Source organism: Stylophora pistillata, chromosome 4 (assembly GCF_964205215.1).
Source record: "Stylophora pistillata chromosome 4, jaStyPist1.2, whole genome shotgun sequence".
Taxonomy (NCBI): Eukaryota; Metazoa; Cnidaria; class Anthozoa; order Scleractinia; family Pocilloporidae; genus Stylophora; species Stylophora pistillata.
Window position 1 is genome coordinate 43,949,637 of NC_142522.1, and position 19,084 is coordinate 43,968,720.

The 19,084-nt window shown below is 41.0% G+C and overlaps 2 protein-coding genes across 3 annotated transcripts; one reads left to right on the forward strand and one right to left on the reverse strand.

The window, feature by feature from the left end:
• Window positions 1-507: 507 nt before the first annotated feature.
• On the reverse strand, window positions 508-18,387 carry LOC148733923 (uncharacterized). The gene is made up of 3 exons (XM_088757573.1): window positions 18,273-18,387; window positions 10,305-10,411; window positions 508-9,979 (listed from the first exon to the last, which is right to left on the reverse strand). Exon 3 carries the CDS (start codon window positions 7,973-7,975, stop codon window positions 5,795-5,797), a length of 2,181 nt encoding a protein of 726 aa, XP_088613699.1. The 5' UTR covers window positions 7,976-9,979; window positions 10,305-10,411; window positions 18,273-18,387; the 3' UTR covers window positions 508-5,794.
• Window positions 13,442-16,907, forward strand: LOC148733924 (substance-K receptor-like). Of its 2 annotated transcripts, XM_088757574.1 has the most exons (3): window positions 13,442-13,807; window positions 14,252-14,434; window positions 15,382-16,907. In XM_088757574.1, exons 2-3 carry the CDS (start codon window positions 14,404-14,406, stop codon window positions 16,452-16,454), a joined length of 1,104 nt encoding a protein of 367 aa, XP_088613700.1. In that variant the 5' UTR covers window positions 13,442-13,807; window positions 14,252-14,403; the 3' UTR covers window positions 16,455-16,907. The 2 variants fall into 2 exon arrangements, with proteins under 2 accessions (XP_088613700.1, XP_088613701.1); XM_088757575.1 differs by lacking the exon at window positions 14,252-14,434.
• Window positions 18,388-19,084: the final 697 nt, after the last annotated feature.

Here is a 19,084-nt window from a genome sequence, read left to right on the forward strand (position 1 = left end):
GGAAAACTTATGCAACACCGAAAACACACCTTTATTACTCTGGTAGCACTTGAACGGCTTTTGAGGAAGTAAAATTCGTTAAAAGCTCTTCTTAAGTTAAGTGAAAATCTGCTGGAAAGGCTGGCGAAAATTGAGTAGCAGATAGTATCCTGAATATTCAGAATGATTTCAACTTCCTCTGTTATTAACACGGTATCTTTAAACCACAAAATTGTTTGAAAGATTGACTGAGTTTGCCAAAAAAAATTCGGCATTTGCAGAAAGTTTGGATTCTAAGTTGTCTGTTGTTGTGTAGACAAGCTGTGTTTGCACAGTGATTCACAGAGAAATTTTCCCGCGCGATCGTTTGACAAGACCAGCTTTTTAAGAACAGTTTTTTCGTGCCCTTTGATTGCCGCGCTGGTTTTTCGGTACTAACAAAGACGCAGAAAGGACATTTTTAAAATAAAAAAAGAATCTTTACACGACGGTTGATCACATACGTTTTCGCTTATAGGGTTCCTAGACTCTTCCTACTTCAGCTGAAAGATAATGCTTTTTAAATCTTTCTCCATATTAGCAGCAAGTTTTGATATCTTCTAATCGCGCTTTCGCAAAGATTGATTCGATGAAGGAAATAGCATCCTCATAAGAAACAAGCGCCATGAAAATGAATGAAACGAACTAAAGTATGGCTGGTTTAGCTTCTAAGTTTTCTAAGCTTCAATTTGCCACTTTTTTCTTCTAATAACATTTCTTCCCATGAGTTGTTGCAAATCTATCTTACTGCAAAATTTTGCTTTAATACGCACGTTATTTATAATACAGCTGTACTCGTAACAGTATATATACTCCACAGGACTGTCTTAGAGAAATATAAAATTTGACATCTCTTCTGTAGCAGTACTGTCAAAGTCTCATTTCGCTCAACTAAAGTTAAAAAAATTGAAATATTTATTTAATGGAATGATACTACTGAAATAGGCTCAGCTAAGGTTAAAAAATTGAAATAGTCATTTATTGGAATGATACGAAGAAAGGTCGAAGTTGATGCCAACCGGAAAGCATACTAACCTAAGCAATAATTCACCACCGAAATAAGACATTAAATAATTGAATTCATAAAATGATTACGACGGTCAGAAGGATAAAAATGGAGCCAACGAGAAGGTGGGAAAACGGGAGTGACCAATCAGCGATTGGTTTTTTAATATCTAAAGACTGATAGTTTCGAAAGAAACTGTTTGGGGCTGCGTTGGTGGGGGTAACGAAATAATTTGCATATATCAACAAAGTTGAAATGGTACATTGGCCACCGTAATGATTACAAAAGCTGACGTTTCGATCGTTAGCCCTTCGTCGGAGCGAGTAGAGGAATTGTGGGTTGTGTGTGCCTTTAAAGGCAGAAAGTGGAGCTACGTCATTGGTTTTTAAACCAATTATGGAGCATTTTGACGCACCGCGAACTTCATTTTTGAAAGCCAGATAATCTACCAGAAATATACAGTACTTTATTATCCAACTACACCTAGACGAGTACGAATAACGCCATTGACGAGTACAAATATCACGCGGTATTTGTACTCGTCTATTGTAGTACCGGTTAAACCACAGGCAGCCCAAGCTCACTACTAGAAAAGCGGACGTGACTCTTACCGTGTTGCGCAACGTTTTATATTTATAAAGCTTTGTAGGGGATGTTATCGGTTTGCCTTAAAAGAGAGAAACAAATGTCTTGTTTTGAAATAAAATGGGCTTACCTTATTGCCTTGTTGTTTTCTTTGTTGATTCCTAGCGTCTCAGACCATTTTGAAGCGTTTTCGGCGAGTTAGCGCTATGTTAGTGTTCAACTAATAAGACCATTTTGAAGCATTTTCGGCGAGTTAGCGCTATGTTGGTGTTCAACTAAAGTTGAACACCAACATAGCCCTAACTCGCCGAAAACGCTTCAAAATGGTCTGAAAATAAAGGGAGTCGTAATTTAAACTAGGATAATTCTACGCTACAAGTAAAGATAATTCTAAGTTGAATTTAAATTAATTAAAAAAAGGCGTAAATAGCTAAGAATAATGATGTAACCAAAGATAATCTTAATTTAATATTAATATAACAGTAAAGCTAATAGGTTATTTACAAGAAATATCTTATATGTATCTCCTAAGATAGTTTTAAACTACAAATAAAGATAATTCAAATAAGGCTAACATTGGTATAACTTTAACTAAGGAAGGATATAACTTGGAATAATTTAGAGAAAAAAAATAAAAGAAACTAAACTACTATTAAACATTTAATCTATTTGTCAAACTAGTTACTAAATCAGCTATTTACAGAGGGATTTTGATAGTAGTATTAGTTAGTTGACACAGTACTGGAGCTTCCCATGAATTCTTAAAGTTAGAAAACCGAGACGAAAGTGGTCACAGAGAATTCTCCTCTTGATATCATGGAGGATGTAACGGATTATACCCTCATGACTTTCATTTCCATCGCGAAAAGTAGCATTATTGCGAAATTTCCAAATGCCATACAAAGATCGTTTTGATCAGAAAACGGGCCAGTCGCGCATTATTTGGGCTGACTGGAGCCCATTGAAAAAAGAAAACAGAAGTACAAGACGGGAAGAAATTACCAAGAAGGGAGGAGATCACAGGAGATAAATACGACCACAATTTTTTAGCAAGGGAACAATTAAGAAAACATCGATCAATTGTTTCTTTTCGAGAACAGTAGGCACATTTATGAGAATCAATATAGCCCCAATTTTTTTAGGGAATCGCGGACTTTTATGGCCCGAAGGACAATTGACCATAGCACATCATTCTTATAGTTTTCAGAAAAGTCATCTCTAACCAATTTCCAAAGATTGTCAAGTTTGAAATCACTAGGGAGAAAGGGGGACAAAAAACGATGAAGAATCGGGGAAGTAGAAATCTCTCTTAGCAGGGCCTGATAGCATTTCTTAGGGGTGAAATCAAAGTCTTGCCACTCTTTGCGGGATACAATCCTGCGAAGAGTGGTAAGCGCCGAAAAACATTTCTCGTAATATGGTGTGGAATCATGCGAACTCGGAGTGGAATTGTCACGAAGAGAATGCCACTCCGGCCGAAAAGAAGCAAGCCTAAACCCTAGTAAGTATTTAGTTAGGTAAAAGGACTTTGATTCGGGGTTAGAAAGATTAGACACTAGAGAAGCTAACTTAAAGGAGTTGTCGAAAACGTGCAAAGGCTAGCGTACTCACGATTTATTTTCTTGGTTCGATTTTGCTATTACACTCCAATTAACTCCCTCTCACAACTCTCACGAAAACACACACTACGTCTCATTGCGGTAAGCACGGGGAGCAGCACCATGTATGGGGCGATAAGACACGTGCTGCCTACATGCGGTTTGGCTACGTAATAGATTAATAAATGTAACGCACAGTTTCCAACACCCTCCCCCATATGACTTGGGAACAAGGCATATGCAAGTGGAACTGACTCCATAACACAGCAAGAAATAAGTATAAAAATAATGTTTCTTTAGTAAACACATTCAAGTGTCTTGCTCTGCAATGTCCTGTATTCGCTGACGTGCTGCCACAGCTGCATCTCGCCGCGGCCGGAACTCCAATACAGTTGGGTTCAAAGGTGGGTCATTACAAGGCAGAGGGTTTCGGTCGCAGGACAACTCCAATGGATAGAGATGTTGGATTGGGCGTTCCATGAATCCTCTGCCTGCTCTTAATTTCACTGCCCTAACAACACCATTACGTCCACTGAATAATTCTTCTACTACCCCCATGGGCCACTGATTTCGGTTTCGCTCTTGAGACTTAATGATAACAACATCTCCTACGGACAAGCTGTTATATTTGGTGTTGTGTTCAAGTTGATGCCTCTCTCTCAAAGCTCTAAGGTATTCTGTGGTCCAGCGACGCCACATTGTATCTTTGGTAGCTATCAAGAATTTCGCACGTTTCTTCAAGTCGCGGTCTTCGAGCCGATGTGGCTCGAACTCAGGTAAAAAATGTTAGCATTCAGAAACAGGAAGGAGTTGGGTGTTAGTGCAGGGAACTGCAGGTCATCCTCCATGTAACTAAGAGGTCGATGGTTAAGCGACACTTCGATGTCAAGGACTACTTCGCAGAGCTCCTCCCAGCTTAGCAGACCCTGACCCACAGACTTGTAGAATGAAGACTTGAATAAGCCAATGAGTCTTTCGAAGTGTCCTCCCCACCATGGCGCTCTACTCACGTTAAAGCGCCAAGTAATGGATTGGTCACTCAAGAATGAATGGAACTTCTCATCCTCCTTCACTATCGTCAGTCACTTTGCCGCAGCTGTGAACGTAGAACCGTTGTCTGAGTCGACAAGGGATGGTCGACCTCTCCTCGTAATCAGACGTTTAAATCTCTTGATAAATTCGCTTGTTTCTAGGCTGTGAAGCACTTCCAGGAAGATTCCGCGGGTAAGACAACAGGAGTAGAGTATGACGTACGCTTTCATCTCTGGCTTGCACTTGCCACTATACTTGATTGGTCTTGCGAAGTCCACCCCGATGACATCAAAAGGTGTACTCCCTTCTGTACGTGACTTCGGTAGATCACCTGGTGGTGGGTCATGAAGGGCCTGAGCTTGGAATCTCTTGCATCCAAAGCAGTGCTTCACTACTCTCTTAGCAAGCCGCCGAAGTCTTGGCACTCAGAACTTTTCTCGTACTTTAGCCATAGTCATGCTGACTCCCCCATGGAGAGTTACCTCGTGCGCTTGCTTCACTATTTCCACTTTGACAGAATTAGAATCTGGTAAGTAAATTGGATACTCACCCTGAATGCGACCTCAGCATTCCAATACACCATCGGTGTTCAGTTGCAGATGCAGTTGTTCCTGGTCACGGGCAAACTTGATCGTCTTTGCCCCTTGGCTCTGCGCTCGCTTGATCCAGGACATTTCTTGTTGCTGAATTTCCTCGGTCGTAAGAGGTCCTATGATCCTCTTGGAAGGGTGACGAGAATTGTGATTGAACCGCAAGATCCATGCACAAATTCTCATGGCTTTACGCAAGCCGAACTTCTCGAGAACAGTGTCAAAGTCATTGTTTGCTTCAACACCGAGCGCGAAAAGTTCTCGTTAAACCTTCTTTTCAGCATTGCTGTCATCTGTCGCCTTTGTCACAATATTTGCAGGCCACTGAGATCGGTCGGATAACCACGGTGGACCTTTCCACCATAGCTGTGCTTCATTCACACTGCCACCTCTCCTCCGCAGATCAGCAGGGTTTTCGGATGTCGGTACATGTCTCCACTGCGTGTTCGGGTGGCTCTGGATCTTTTTAACCCGATTAGCCACGAATTGGCGGTACTCCCCGTCATCGTTCAGCCAGTGTACGGCTACAGTGCTATCGAGCCAGCACTGTATATCCTCTGTCATACTGAAGCCTTCTAGCGCAACCCGCACATTTGTAGACAAGTTTACTGCCATATGGCCTGACACGAACTCCAAACGAGGAATCGTCAGACTTTTCTTGGCAAGGCGGAATTTGGCGGCAATCAGACCCTGTGTCACGCCTGACGCCTGTGTAACCACAGCATACACAGCAGCACACACACCGTGAATACTTGCATAACCAAATGCATGAAGTTTAATATTGTCGATCGGCTCCTGGTACTCAACAAGACTGCGAGGAAAGTACACATCATCCGGTGCATTCTTCTCCCATTTTAGCTACCGTTTCGCAATCCCTCGGGAAGTGGGGTATCCCAGCTCAACTTCATCTCACTGGTTTCTGGATAGATTTGTTTCTCCTCTAACATTGCAGGTCACACAAGTCCTCACGGGTCATAAATCTTCGCTAAGTTGGCGAGGATGCCCCGCTTGGTCAATGTAGCAGGCTGAGATGGGAGTGAAACATGTAAAGTGTCATCCCCTTTGTCCCATTTGAGTCCCAGTAGTTTGCACTCTCCACGAGCTGATGATGCACCAAGCTGTTGTTTAGCAAACGAAGGCTCGTCATCGGTACAGTCGCCAGCTAGTTCTGGCACGTTTGAGTGCCATTTGTGCAAGGTGAACCTTGTACAATTGACGATCTCTACTGCATGATGTTTGAGCTGTTGCGCACCTTCCATAGTAGTATCACCGGTAATCAAATCATCTACATACAGACTGTTCTTAATTTCTTGTACAGTCCCTGGGTACTCAGACCGCACACTTTCCAGGTGTTGTTGTATCGCGGCATTGAGTAGGAAAGGAGAAGGGCCAAGACCAAACACCACTCTCGTAAACCTCAGCACTTCTAGTTCTTCGGTCGATTTGTCTTTAATCCAGTGGAACCTCAATGCGTCACGTTCAGCTTCCTTAACACGTATCTGTAGGAAGGCCTTGCGCATATCTCCGGCAACTGCAATAGGATGGAATCTGTTGCTGACAATAACATTCCATAGCTCATTCTGTAGTGGGGGGCCAGTGTGTAAACACTCATTCAAAGGCGCACCGTCATACGCACGGGCCGAGGCGTCATATACCACTCGTAGCTTGGTTGATTTGGCATTCTCGCGTATTACTGCTCGGTGGGGCATGTAGAATTCTTTGCCTGTTACCTTCGCTGGTGTCTTCTCAACCACACCTTCCTCTAACTGTTCCCGAATAATCTCGTCGTACTGGTCTAGCATATCAGTTCTCTTTAATTTCCGTAGAAGAGAGTTCACTCTGCGCACAATGCCCGCACAAGTATTGGGCAACTCAGGACAGTTCCCTTTCCAGGGTAGTCCAGTTTCGTATCGGCCGTCTGGACTCCTAGCCAGTTGCTTCTTAAATTCCTCGTGGACGTCGCTCTGGTGAGTAGATAGTTTGTCCTCTAGTCCTAAGACATCTAGGGCGCAGAGTCGGTTGTGATCCACCGTAGAATTCACGGCAAGGTACGCGTTGCCTAGATCTGTTCTGGGGGACATTATAGTCCACCCGAAACGTGTACGCTCTGCTACTGGATCTCCTCTACGTCCGACCCGTAAACGATCACTTGTCCGTATCTTGGCAAAGTCATTAGCGCCGATAATCACGTGCACAAGTAAGCGAGCCTTTGTATCACTATCGTCCATTTTAACGCCTCTCAGGTGAGGGTGATTTTTTACGAGGTCGGAATACCTTGGGTTGTCTAAGGTCAACAGTTCCCTTTTTTTGATTTTCGTGACATTCACGTTTAGGGAGAAATCTTCAGTCACGGAATGCAGGACAACTTCGTATACTTGCATAGTTCTGGTTTCAACGCCTGTAAGCATGGCAGTTTGACGCAAACTCGTACTCTTCCCTTTAGCTTTAAGTAACTCAATCGCAGTTGACGAAACATACGAATGGCTAGCGCCACTGTCCAAGAGAGCTCTGAATTTATATCCACCCATGTTTATGACTATTACGGGATGAATAACACTGGAATCGCTCATTAAATTTGCAGTCATACCTGGTTCTCGTCTCTCCTTCCTGTCACATATCGAAGTGTGGTGTTTCCCATCGCAAATTTTGCAAGTATTTCTGCTCTTACAATCGCTGGCCCGGTGTTTGGCTCCGGTACAATTGAAGCACAAGCACTTATCGGCAAGTATTTTCTTCCTTTCTTCAATGCTTTGGACGTTATCACAGTTAATTGCTTTATGTTGTTCGCTACAACAATAGAGACACGCCCCTGGGCTCGCCCTCGACTGGTTTCCGGTTTCTTGTTGTTTGGCAAGAAAAGCTCTGGACTGATCTCGACAGAAATTTGAACTCTTTGATGTCGGTTCATCTGAAATGGGATTATTAGTCGTCCACTTCTCCAACGCCTCTAAGAATGCTACAAAAGTCCATTCACACCAATTTTCATCTATCATAGCAAGTTCGTTCTTTATTACCTCAAGTTTGTCGAATGTAAATTGAACCGCTGCGTCCAATTTGGATAAGCTCTTCAATGTTCGCAATGACTCTACATTGATCAGTAGTGCTTCGTAAAATTCAAGTATCTTCTTTACGTTTCTCTCGCACATAGTGGGTAGTTCCAAAATATCCCTAACCTACGTTCCCACGACTTCACTCGCTTTCCCATATCTTCTTGTGAGTAAATGTTTAGCTTTTTGGTAACCTTCAGGCGTAAACGGAAGACCGTCGATGAGATTTCGCACCTTCAGATTCACTAATTCCTTCAAGTAAGAGAACTTTGTGACTTCAGGGGCACTGGAATCATCAATTTGACTTTGGAACTGTCCCCAAAAACGAAGCCAATCTTACGGCGTCCCGTCAAATTTTGTGATCACGAGCTTGGGCATTCCCAGCACGTTGCTAGCCATTTGCCCGTGCATAGTTTCCGGCGGTTCCGTTTGAGCTTGTTTCAGCTCCAACTTCTTCTTCTCAAATTCTAATTCCTCCGCATGTGCTCGATTAATAGCTTCTTGTTGTTGCACCATTTTCTCTTTCTCTAGTTCGACTTCTCTCTTGTGCTCATAGAGCACGGTTGCGTGTTTCAGATTACGATCGATTTGCTCAATTCGTTCTTCCAGTTCGCGTATACAAGCGTCTCCTTCGTTAATGACTAGCTCGATTTCGTCGGCCCATTCTTGTACCGCTTCGTCGTCTTCGCCATTCGTGAACTTTTGTTCCTCAATGGAATCGTTCAACTTCACTACCGTGGTCACTAGGGCTTCAACAGAAACTTTGTGCCTGTCAAAGGCCGTTCGGTCGTCTTTCTTTAAGAAATCTCCTCTCTTCTTCAAGCGAAAACTCAACGTCTTCAATTTGCCCTCAAGTTCGGCAATCTGTTTCTCCATGATTTCCAACGCTGTCCTGGCGGGGTCACCACTCTGTCGAAAACGTGCAAAAGCTAGCGTACTCACGATTTATTTTCTTGGTTCTATTTTGCCATTACATTCCAATTAACTCCCTCTCACAACTCTCACGAAAGCACACACCACGTCTCATTGTAAGCAGGTGGAACAGCGCCATATATGGGGCAATAAAACACGTTCTGCCTACATGCGGTTTGGTTACGTAATAGATTAGTAAATGTAACGTACAGTTTCCAACAGAGTCACCTTTGATTTGGAAATCGAAAATTCCGAGGCCACCTTTGTTGAAAGGCTGGTGGCAAGTCATTCTACTTACTGTCTCAATGCGAGAGCCCCAAATAAAAGGCCAAATTAGCGAGTTTATTTTAGAAATAACCCATTGAGGGAGACACAGGACGGAAGACAGGTAGAGAAGTTTGCTAATTCCTAAGACATTGACCATAAGGGATTTTCCGACGAGCGAAAGGGAACGATATTTGCAGAGATTAAGATGTTTTTCCAACTTCTCAAGTTTTGGTTGCCAATTATCCACTTCAGTATCATTGCCGAAAACAACACCTAAGATTTTCATTTTGGTTAGCCACCTGAGGCCATATGGTTGGTCATTCCATGTACGCCATGCGCCCAACCACATGGCTTCCGTTTTGGCAACATTTAGGCGCGCTCCAGAACCGCGTTCATAAACGCTAATGGTATCAAAGAGAGATGCCAACGAACGAGTGGATTTAACAATACAGGTCGTATCATCAGCATATATCCCAACTTTATATCTTATTCCGCGTGCACCGGGTAAGAGAAAGCCTTCTATGGCAGGATTGTTCCGGACTTTGCAGGCAAAAGTTTCATGCAACGCATAAAATATACAACAAGGGTCGGATAAGGAGTCTCCCTGTCTCACACCACGAGACAAAGGTATCGCCTCAGTTAACCATTCATTAATAATGATTTGCATGTTAGCACCATCATACAGTGTGCTAATATAACCCAGTGGCAGAAAGATGAACCGGTACGAAAACGGTTTAAGAGATTCATTAAAAGGCTGCGATTAACTCGATCGAAGACTTTCTCTTGATCGAGGCTGAGTAGAATGCCAGTTTCATTAGTTCGCTCAATATAGTCTAAAGTATCCCGCAATAGGTGTAAGTTTGACGTAATTTTCCGACCAGGCGCAGAGCAGGTTTGACCAGGATCAACGATATGCTGTAAAACCTGAGAGAGACGGAGAAAAAGAGACTTGGAGCATACCTTATAATCGACATTTAATAAAGAAATTGGTCTCCAATTTTTAAGATCTTTGCGATCCCCTTTCTTGAAAATGACTCGAGTGTTACTAGTTTTCGTAGACTCGCACATCTCTCCAGCTTGGGAGCATGCATTAAAAACTTGGCACAGATATGGACCCAAACGGTCCCAGAACTTCGAGGAAAATTCGACCTTAAGGCCATCTATATATGCCAAAAATACTGGAATGATCATTTTAGGAGGTGGTCTGACAATGCATCATATCTGCAACGCCAACCTAATGGTGACTTACCTTCTTCAGTTTTTCTTCTTTTCCCTGAAGTTTCTTCTTGTCTGCATTTCTTGTCTTCTTGTCCGTATTTCTTGTCATCTTGTCTGTATTTCTTGTACTTGCCTGGCCTAAGTAAAGATGAAGTCATCACCGACAGCAGTGACTGTTTGATTTGCTCACTTTTTTAACATTATTATTATTTATCGAAGTAGTGAAAAGAAAAAAAGTGGGGCGTGGTCCACGTTCTTTAATTTAGGCGGTTCGTAACGTCATTTTGCAGAGGACAGAAAATACCTCCAAACACTAGTGTACTACAGATTGTAAACTTTGATTTGAAATCCTTGTTTTGATAGTAGATGCCCAGGTTTTATAAATTGCTGAACGGTATTTAATAGGTAACTACTACAAGTAATAAATTGCGTGATCAGCTACCTTTCAAATTTGGCCGTTTTACTTGGATAGAATAACATTTCTCTGCTTTCATAGGCTTTACTGTGCGCCAACCGGTTGGAAAACGATTTATCGGTTGAATACCGATATCCACCTTCCCAACAACCGAGACCTAATTTACTCAGTTTAGAGATCCACAGTTGAAAATAAGTCTCCTCTTGCCTTCACTAGTAAAGCTATTTTCATTCCAAGGGGGTAGGGTGAAGTCTGCTTACAAAATAGTCTCGTACTGATGTGCTTGACCATCACATTTACCTCCCACCCACCCCACCCCCAGCATTTTGTGAAGTTTCCATTTTCGTTTCGACGCGCGAGTATCCAAAACATACCTCCGTACATATCTTTAATTAAAATCATTTTTTAGGGATTTGTTATAAACTCGTAAAGAAAGTTGTTTGATTCTTATTTCGGCTTTTTAATGACAAAAAATATTATTAACTTTTCACAAGGCTGGGACGAAAGAGAAAATCAGAATTCATGCGACGATTCGAACCAACGACCTTCAAATCACGCATAGTTATGTTCTATCACTAGGTCTCGTTACTTAGCTAAGCCTGTACAAGGTTCAAATATATTAAGTTTCCAGCATGCTGTTAGAATCAGCAAGAGATGTTAGATGTTGTTTGACAAGACTATGTGATGGCTTTGTGTCATTGTAGAGCGTAATGGCGCCGACTTCTCTGTGTTTCTAAACACAGGCCAAGAGTTTGACGGAAGTGACTCAGGTGCCAGACGTTTTGAAGTTGTTTCCCGGGGAAAAATTTAAATGACGGCTTCGCCTGTAAAGGTGAATAACAACTTCTCACTATCTCATGAAAAAAAATTGTTGACAGGAATGAAGATAGCAACTCTGTGGCAGAGTTCGGAAACGACCAACGGAAACGGAAAATACTTTTTTTAGCCACTCGCTTGCTTACAAATTTCCATGACCAAGGCGTCCTATTCAAATTACAAATGATGTGCAGTAACGTTTTATTTTCCTTTTTGTCAAACTCATTGCATCAACCACTATCAGACTAAATGCAAAAAAAAAATAATAATTAATGCATGAATGAAACCATTTCCACCGAGTGTCAGGGTGTTTTACTTGAATAACTAGTTATGAAAGTTCTAAAACTGGCGCACTTACGAAAGTAGCCTCGTAGAGTCTTAAACCACTATGGGGAAGTCAAGGATCATGTTTTTATGCGATTGTTTTAGGGGTGACTTGCAGTTAAAATGGAATACAGATGGAAGAATGAATGAGCTATTTCTTATTCCATTGCTAATATAAATGTTAATTATTTCCTTTTAAGTTTACTCAGACGCTACCCTCGTTTATCCGCTTTTGGTGGCGGAGACCTTTGCCCGGAATTTTAAAATGGATACCTAGCATTGAAAGAATGTAAGGGAAATGGTGAAGAAAATTAAAACATCGTTAATGGAGACAAATTTTATAGCTTCGAGTAAGCTTTGAACTGAATGTAGAGATGGCGCGCGTAGTAGTTTGCATAAACAAAGAGTTCCAATATTCGTAGGTAGTGGAAAATAAATATAATGCAATGTCTAGACAACTGCTCACACTTGAATTCCTGCCGGAACGTCAAAATATTGGTGCAATTAACGATTAAGAATCCCAAGGAGTATTAAAAGATGAAACTGAATTGGAATTTCCTCTTAATTGCGCAATTTTAGCTCACGAGGAAACTTTTAGATAAAATGACAACAATTACTGTCGCATCCATTTTCCTACAAATCCGAAATGCGAAATAGGACTTCTCGGGGAATTTGTGCCACGGAAGACGCGGTGAACTTTTTATGTAAAGTCGCCACACAACCAAACCTCGATCGCGGAACTTGACTTTGTTCAGTTTTGCAATTGCTGGGAATATTTTTTAAACGTTTTAAAAGCGACTAAATCATTGCTCCGGATCATCCGATGCGAAGGTTCAGTCGACTTAAGTCGCAACTCGCTTTAAATTTTTTTCCTCAGTTTTCCAAATAACGACTCCCCTTGCACACTTATTATCAAGAAATAATGGTGTTTTTTTAAGCTTTGTTCATTGAGAAGCAAACCGGGTTTGGAAGGGTCGAAATATTTCAATTCTGTATCCTATCGATTTGAAATGACTGAAAAAACTCAGTGCCGGGGAGAAAAAACATTACCGCGCAACTCTCGGTTTCAATTGTTTTGATACTGATTGCTTTCTGATTCTATAACTTGAGGAGGAGGTTGTTAAACAGCGACATCATGGTATCTCGTATTTGCTTTCGGAATGAAATTATTTGTTGCCAATTTGACTTTTAATTTCCGTCGCTGTGTATAATGCAGGTAATTAATAATCCATGCGCTTCATGCTGAAGGAAAATAACCTTAAAAGCTCATTCAGTAAGGAAGAGTTATAAGCTACTGAAAATATTCATGACAGAATTTCAATGCTGTTTTCATTTTCCACAGAATTATTCAGAGGTTGTAGCTGTTCTCGTGTGATTATGTGTCTCCACTTTCTGTGTTCAGTACTTTAAGATCCGAGGCGATCGATGTCTCATCCTCTTTTTTTGGTAAATATGTGTACATCTAGCGGTTAAAAGGTGTTCCTGAACTTTATGTCATAACTATTTTTCCTGATAATCACTGATCGAAAGATCAGCTTTCAGTATTGATAGCGAAAACAAACGAGAATTAATTCAGCGCTCAGCCTGTTTTTTTTTTTTTTTTTTTCACACATGGTTTCTTTAAAATCAGTTTACTGAAGTTGAGACAAGGACCTTCTTCTTATCAGAGGTATTGTGTTTAACAAAAATCTTCAAGTTAGTAGGACGTACTAATTAAAACACTTTGCTCCACTAAAACGAACATGAAATAAATTGTCATCCTAAATTATAAGTTACGTAAAAGCTCAGCTTTTTCGATTGGTTTATATCCTGACAGCTTTAGAACTGATGCGTAATTGTATTTTCGAAACAATGTTTTATGCAGGTGACAATTGTCCGTTGGGTATTAATATTTCAGTTGAGCTTTGTAAGTCAACAGGCGGCTGTCACAATGAAAGATAAGTTGAAGCACGCAGCGAAACTATAGGAGGGAATGGCAGGTAGATACAAGATATTTTATTTTAGCTTATTCAACCTTAGGCAAACCTTGTAGGACTATTTCTGTCACAATTTTCCTACTTTTCCTCTCTTGAATTTCGGCCTTCAAAGTTTTTTTAACGAAGAGAAAATTCGGTCGTAACCTAAAACCGTGTCCAGCTTGTAAAGTGTATTTACTGGACGCTTGGGAATTAGTGCAGAATGGTGTTATTTTCCTTTAAGTTTTGATGTGGCGATCTTCCTGTTTTGTTAATGAATTTGATCCTCCTGTTTTGCTAATGAATTTGAGACCCAAATGCGTACCAATTCACGCGGCACGTTTCTGGGAAGTTGTTAAGAGTTATTTCAGACTGTCGATGCAAAAGATGGAAAATTTGGTCGTTCGATGAATAGAAGCTTGTAATGTTTACCTAGTTGTATTTAAACCAAGTACTTTCTCATTCTAGTGGCCGGAATCAGGTTTGCTCTTTTTCTGAGGTGAATTGCTTACTGAAAATTTCGCTAGAATAACGAAAGCCATCTACCACCGTAACCGGTTTGTTTGAATGGGTGAAACAGTGTGGGTAAAAGGCAGCAGGACTGTCGAAGTTAAAGTGCAATGCGTTTTACAAGTTTACAATCTAGATATGGTAAGCAGTATGTTCGCCAGTAGTTGAAGGAAATCACTCAGTAGCACAATGAGAAATATTTAGAATCCTAAGTTGCATCTTTTTTTTCGTTGGTATGTTTCTTAGTGTCGAGAGTTTTTGAAGTCCTTCGAAGACTTGGAAACTTCCATGTGGTCAAGCTGTATTGTCCATTGTTCTAGTTTGTTGTTGAGGCGAAAACGATTGTCGCAAAATTTTCACCGTGTATGCTATTATTGCAAAGTCGATTAAAATTTTCCGTAAAAGTACTATTCTGCGCCTCGGGATTTTTCTTTTATTTGGTAAGGCTCGGTATATTTGAAACGTACGCGAAGAAGCCATTTCAGTGCTGCGATGTCCATTTTTCATTCCCAGTTATTCACAGGCCAAAAGATGAAAGACAATGACGCGAAATATTATCGTTCTTTTCGTTATCAAGAAATGTATGTGTAGTGAACTCTTTACTTCCAGGTAAGCTCTTTTTCGACATGATACGATATCTTTCATATACTGCGCGACGAATCGAGATACTAGAGACCATAAGCAGTCAGGACGGTAAAGCCAAGGAAAGCATCGATTAAAAACTGAATTTCTACTTCTTATGTGTTTACCGTCTCTTTCGGCGCAACGCCTCAACTTCAGCACAACGTATATAAGCAGCGTCCAAAAATCGGCTCCTTTGTGATGTCAAATATTTAAAGCAACCGCAATTAACGGAAATTGTTGGTTAAAAGTCGGCATAAAGTTTAGTCACTGCTCCATAAATAATCGCGTGTTAATTAATGTCGGCATAATTGCTAAACATTCATCAGTATTCAAACTTTAAAACAGCCTCTTTGTTCAGTGATAGCTAATATGGTTCCTTTTACCTCATTAAACTTTGAAGTGACACGAAAGCTCACTTGTGGTAAAAATATTCCGATCTAACAGTGTAATTTAAACCTTTTAAGGTAACATTACAAACATCACAAACTCAACCGAGCAATCTCGTACGTGGATAGAACAGTATGAAGAAACAAAAGCTCTCTACATTTTCCGTTTGGCCCTCTTCTCCGTGATCATCTTGGCCAGTTTGATCGGGAACTCCATGGTTTGTTATGCTGTATGTACCATACCTTCCCGTAAGCCTCTGTCCTACCATCTCGTTGCTAACATGGCCTTCGCAGAGATTGTAAGCAGCGTTTGTTTGGCCGTCATGTTTGCTGCAAGAGAGGGATCAAATAAGAGGAATCGAAACTACTCCGCTCTTCAAGAGGCTGCCTGCCGTTTGAATCCGTTCCAAGTGACTGCTCTTCTCGTTGTGACCTACTCACTGGCTGCCATCGCTTTCTATCGTTACAGATTCATTGTAAACCCACTTACACGCACACCATCATCAGTAAAGAGAGTTACAATTCTGACCATATCTGGGCTGTGGCTGCTGTCATTTGCAATCGCTTTCCCCTTTTTCATCGGTCTCAGGTTTCGGAGTGGTGAATGTGGGGAGCTGTCTTTCGTAAGCGATACGTACTTTGTAGCTATCAGATTCATCCTGAATTACGCTTTACCTTATGTGATAATGCTGGCATCTTACGGAGCAGTGGCTTGGAACTTGAGGAGGCGAATTGTGCAGATTAAAAAGAGAAATCGCGACTCATTGGTTGTTACATCCTCTTGTGTTGTGGAAACTGAACTCCAAGAGTTACGAGACGGCACGAGAATGGAGGAACGAAGAAGTGTTCTGCTCGACCAGAATAACCGGAGAGACGGTAAACCCGAAAACACAGACCTGGAGAAAGATTTGCTTAAGATGATTTTTGTGGTCATTATTATTTTTGTTGTTTGTTATTTTCCGTATCAAGCCCATTATGTGTGGGAAAGGGTTTGTAAGATCAATGCGCATCAATTTCGATATCATCAACTCTTTATGGATTATAATTTTATTTTGACCTGCCTTCCCAGTGCCTTGCATCCTTTGTGTTATGGAACAATGAACAGTTTCTTTGCTAAGGCGTTCTCAAAAATCATACTGTGTAAATCTTAAAAACACGATGATGAATATGTTCGTCAAGTCGAAAAATTCCTTGTTCGATTTCGAGCAAAATTCTCAGGTTTTTTTCCATTGTTGTTATATCAAAGCTGTTTCCGGCTGAAAGTTTTGTGATCTTGAGTTGTTCCTCACTGTTTTACTCTGCTCATTTCTGCTGAGTTTATCTCAAAAGCGACTTGTTAACCAAGCCATTATTTCAGATACAGACTGATCATGAAAATGAATGTTTGTGCAGCCTGCGTATTTTGCGGCAACAACGATAGCAAACGATACTTTTGTGCAACTTTACCAAGGTGAGCTATATAACAAAAGAAAGCTAGTCAAGTAAAAATTAAGTTTGACTTAAATTGCATGATAAATTTTTGTCTTTTTCGTCGGTGACAAAGAATTTGTAAATCACTTTCCGCTTTATTGTTATGGCTTTCAATAAATTTATAATTACAATAAGTCGGCGAAATGCCTCAACAGATCTAAATGTACCGACAGCTGCTACTTAGAGCATGCACATGTAGCATGAAAATTGTAAAACCGACGAGATGTGAAAAATTTCTACACCAATGGTTTTCATAGAACTTTTACAGAGAGCGTTCGAAAGAAATAAGCTTGGAAAAACACGATTATTCTGACTTGCAAGGCCAATGGGCCATTTAACCAAAGCTAAAGTTGTCAGTTGTTTTCACTGTTGGCTTATTGTTTGCGGTTTTTAGACAGGTTGTTTATAAACGATAGGCACGTCTATGGCAGGCCGTTTGTAGCAATATTCAAAAAATTCTTTCATTCAACCCTTTGACTGCAATTAAACCGTTTAATTTAAACCCAATTCAACCATTCAACTGCAATTCAACCCCAATTCAATCATTCAACACCCCCATTCAACCATTCAAGAACCTATTCAACTATTCAACCCTAATTCAACTATTCAACCCCAATTTAACTATTCAACCCCAATTCAACCTGTGTATAATATTTCAATCCAAAGGAATATTTCCTTTGTACAATATTTCCCAGTAAACATAACAGACGTCTTAGGACGTCTTTCGTGTAATTGTACCAGGTTACTCAGTCCTGCAACCATCGGGTCTGATTGCGGGATTGAATGGTTGAATGCGGGATTGAATGATTGAATGCGGGATTGAATGATTGAATGCGGGATTGAATGGTTGAATGCGGGATAGAATGGTTGAATGCGGGATTGAATGACCAATCGACTTTCTACCCTTTCCACCCGGGATTGAATGATTGAATGCGGGATTGAATGGTGAATGCGGGATAAAATGGTTGAGTGCGGGATTGAATGATCGATCGACTTTTCACCCTTAAGGTTGTTGACTACTTGCGATACCAACGTTTTCACTACTTAGCCGTTGCTATCAGTTTAGTTTTGGTTTACGAAGTTTAAATGAAACAGCGCTCTAATAGCGTTTTATACTATTACTAAAAATAGATTTTGTTACGTGTAACCTATGAGACCCCCCGCACAGACTCAGACAAACATTGCGACCAGCTTAAGGAAATGTATGAGCGAGAGCTCTAAAATTAAAACAAAACGACGGAAAATTTCGTCAAAAATGACTTGGCGTTCTAAAAGGAAGCGGCATGGTTGGTACGAAACACTGTTGTTGGGGTGAGTGTAAGACAGACTCAAGATATGCAGATAAATGGCCAAAATCACTCAAAGAGTGAAAGGAATCGGGGAAGAAAGTATTCATTCCTTTTCCAAAACCTTCGCGAGACATGGCAAAGTGCAAGCGTTGGCTTATGGCTTGTTCGCGTGAGTTTTTTACGGAGAAAAACATAACAAGAAACACTTACTTTATATTTGTGCTCTTCACTGGCCCGACGAAAAGGGTCCAACAGCCGAAGTTCCCGATCCACTGAAGGCAAATCTAAGACAAGCGCAAGTAAGTTGAGCACATGCTCCTAATAGGAAAGCACCGAAAGAAAGAGAAAATCCAGCGTCAAAGAAACAGAAATTATTCAATGACAACTGCATAAACATTAACTACATAAAACTACATAAACTGGCATTTAATAGAAACACAACCAGTATTGAGTGAAATATACAAAAATCCGCCGCTCGTAACTTGCAAAAGAGGGCAATCGCTCAAAGACATACTCGTGAGGGCCAAACTTTGAATAGGCTATTCTAAACACGCGCTGGGGAGTCGAGTAGGCCTGTCAACCCCCTTTTTACATTGTTTACATCAGAATTTTCTTGAAGAACTTTGGCAGCAAACCATTTTCCATGATCGATTGCCGGATCAAGGGTGTGATAATTCTCGCATCTCACACAGTCTGTACAAGATCTTCTCGTTTACCGCTTAATTCTAAGCCCCTAAATTTTAACCACCGTTTTAGCTGGTCTACAGTGTATTCTTCCTGTTATCTTTAAAATTTGGAGCCAGGAACGCCGTCCTCTTCGGTCAGAACTGTAAGGGAATAAGCGAACTACTCGCCATTTACCTTGTAGCTCTCAAAGAAGTGGAGTTTGTTTGTCTGAGTCACGCGGGGGGTCTAAAATTTCATGACTTCATTAGTATAAAGCGCTCTTGAGAAGCCGTTGCAGAGATTGGTTCATGTCAGTCATTGGATATCGCGTTGAATTCTGTTGTTAAGAACTTTTG

Bases quoted from the DNA above. Each gene is read 5' to 3' on its own strand.
- LOC148733924 (XM_088757574.1), top strand. From the start codon at position 14,404: ATGCGTTTTACAAGTTTACAATCTAGATATG. The intron at 14,435-15,381 runs GTAAGCAGTATG...AAACCTTTTAAG, and splicing joins AAGTTTACAATCTAGATATG to GTAACATTACAAACATCACA.
- LOC148733923 (XM_088757573.1), bottom strand. From the start codon at position 7,975: ATGTGCGAGAGAAACGTAAAGAAGATACTTGAATTTTACGAAGCACTA.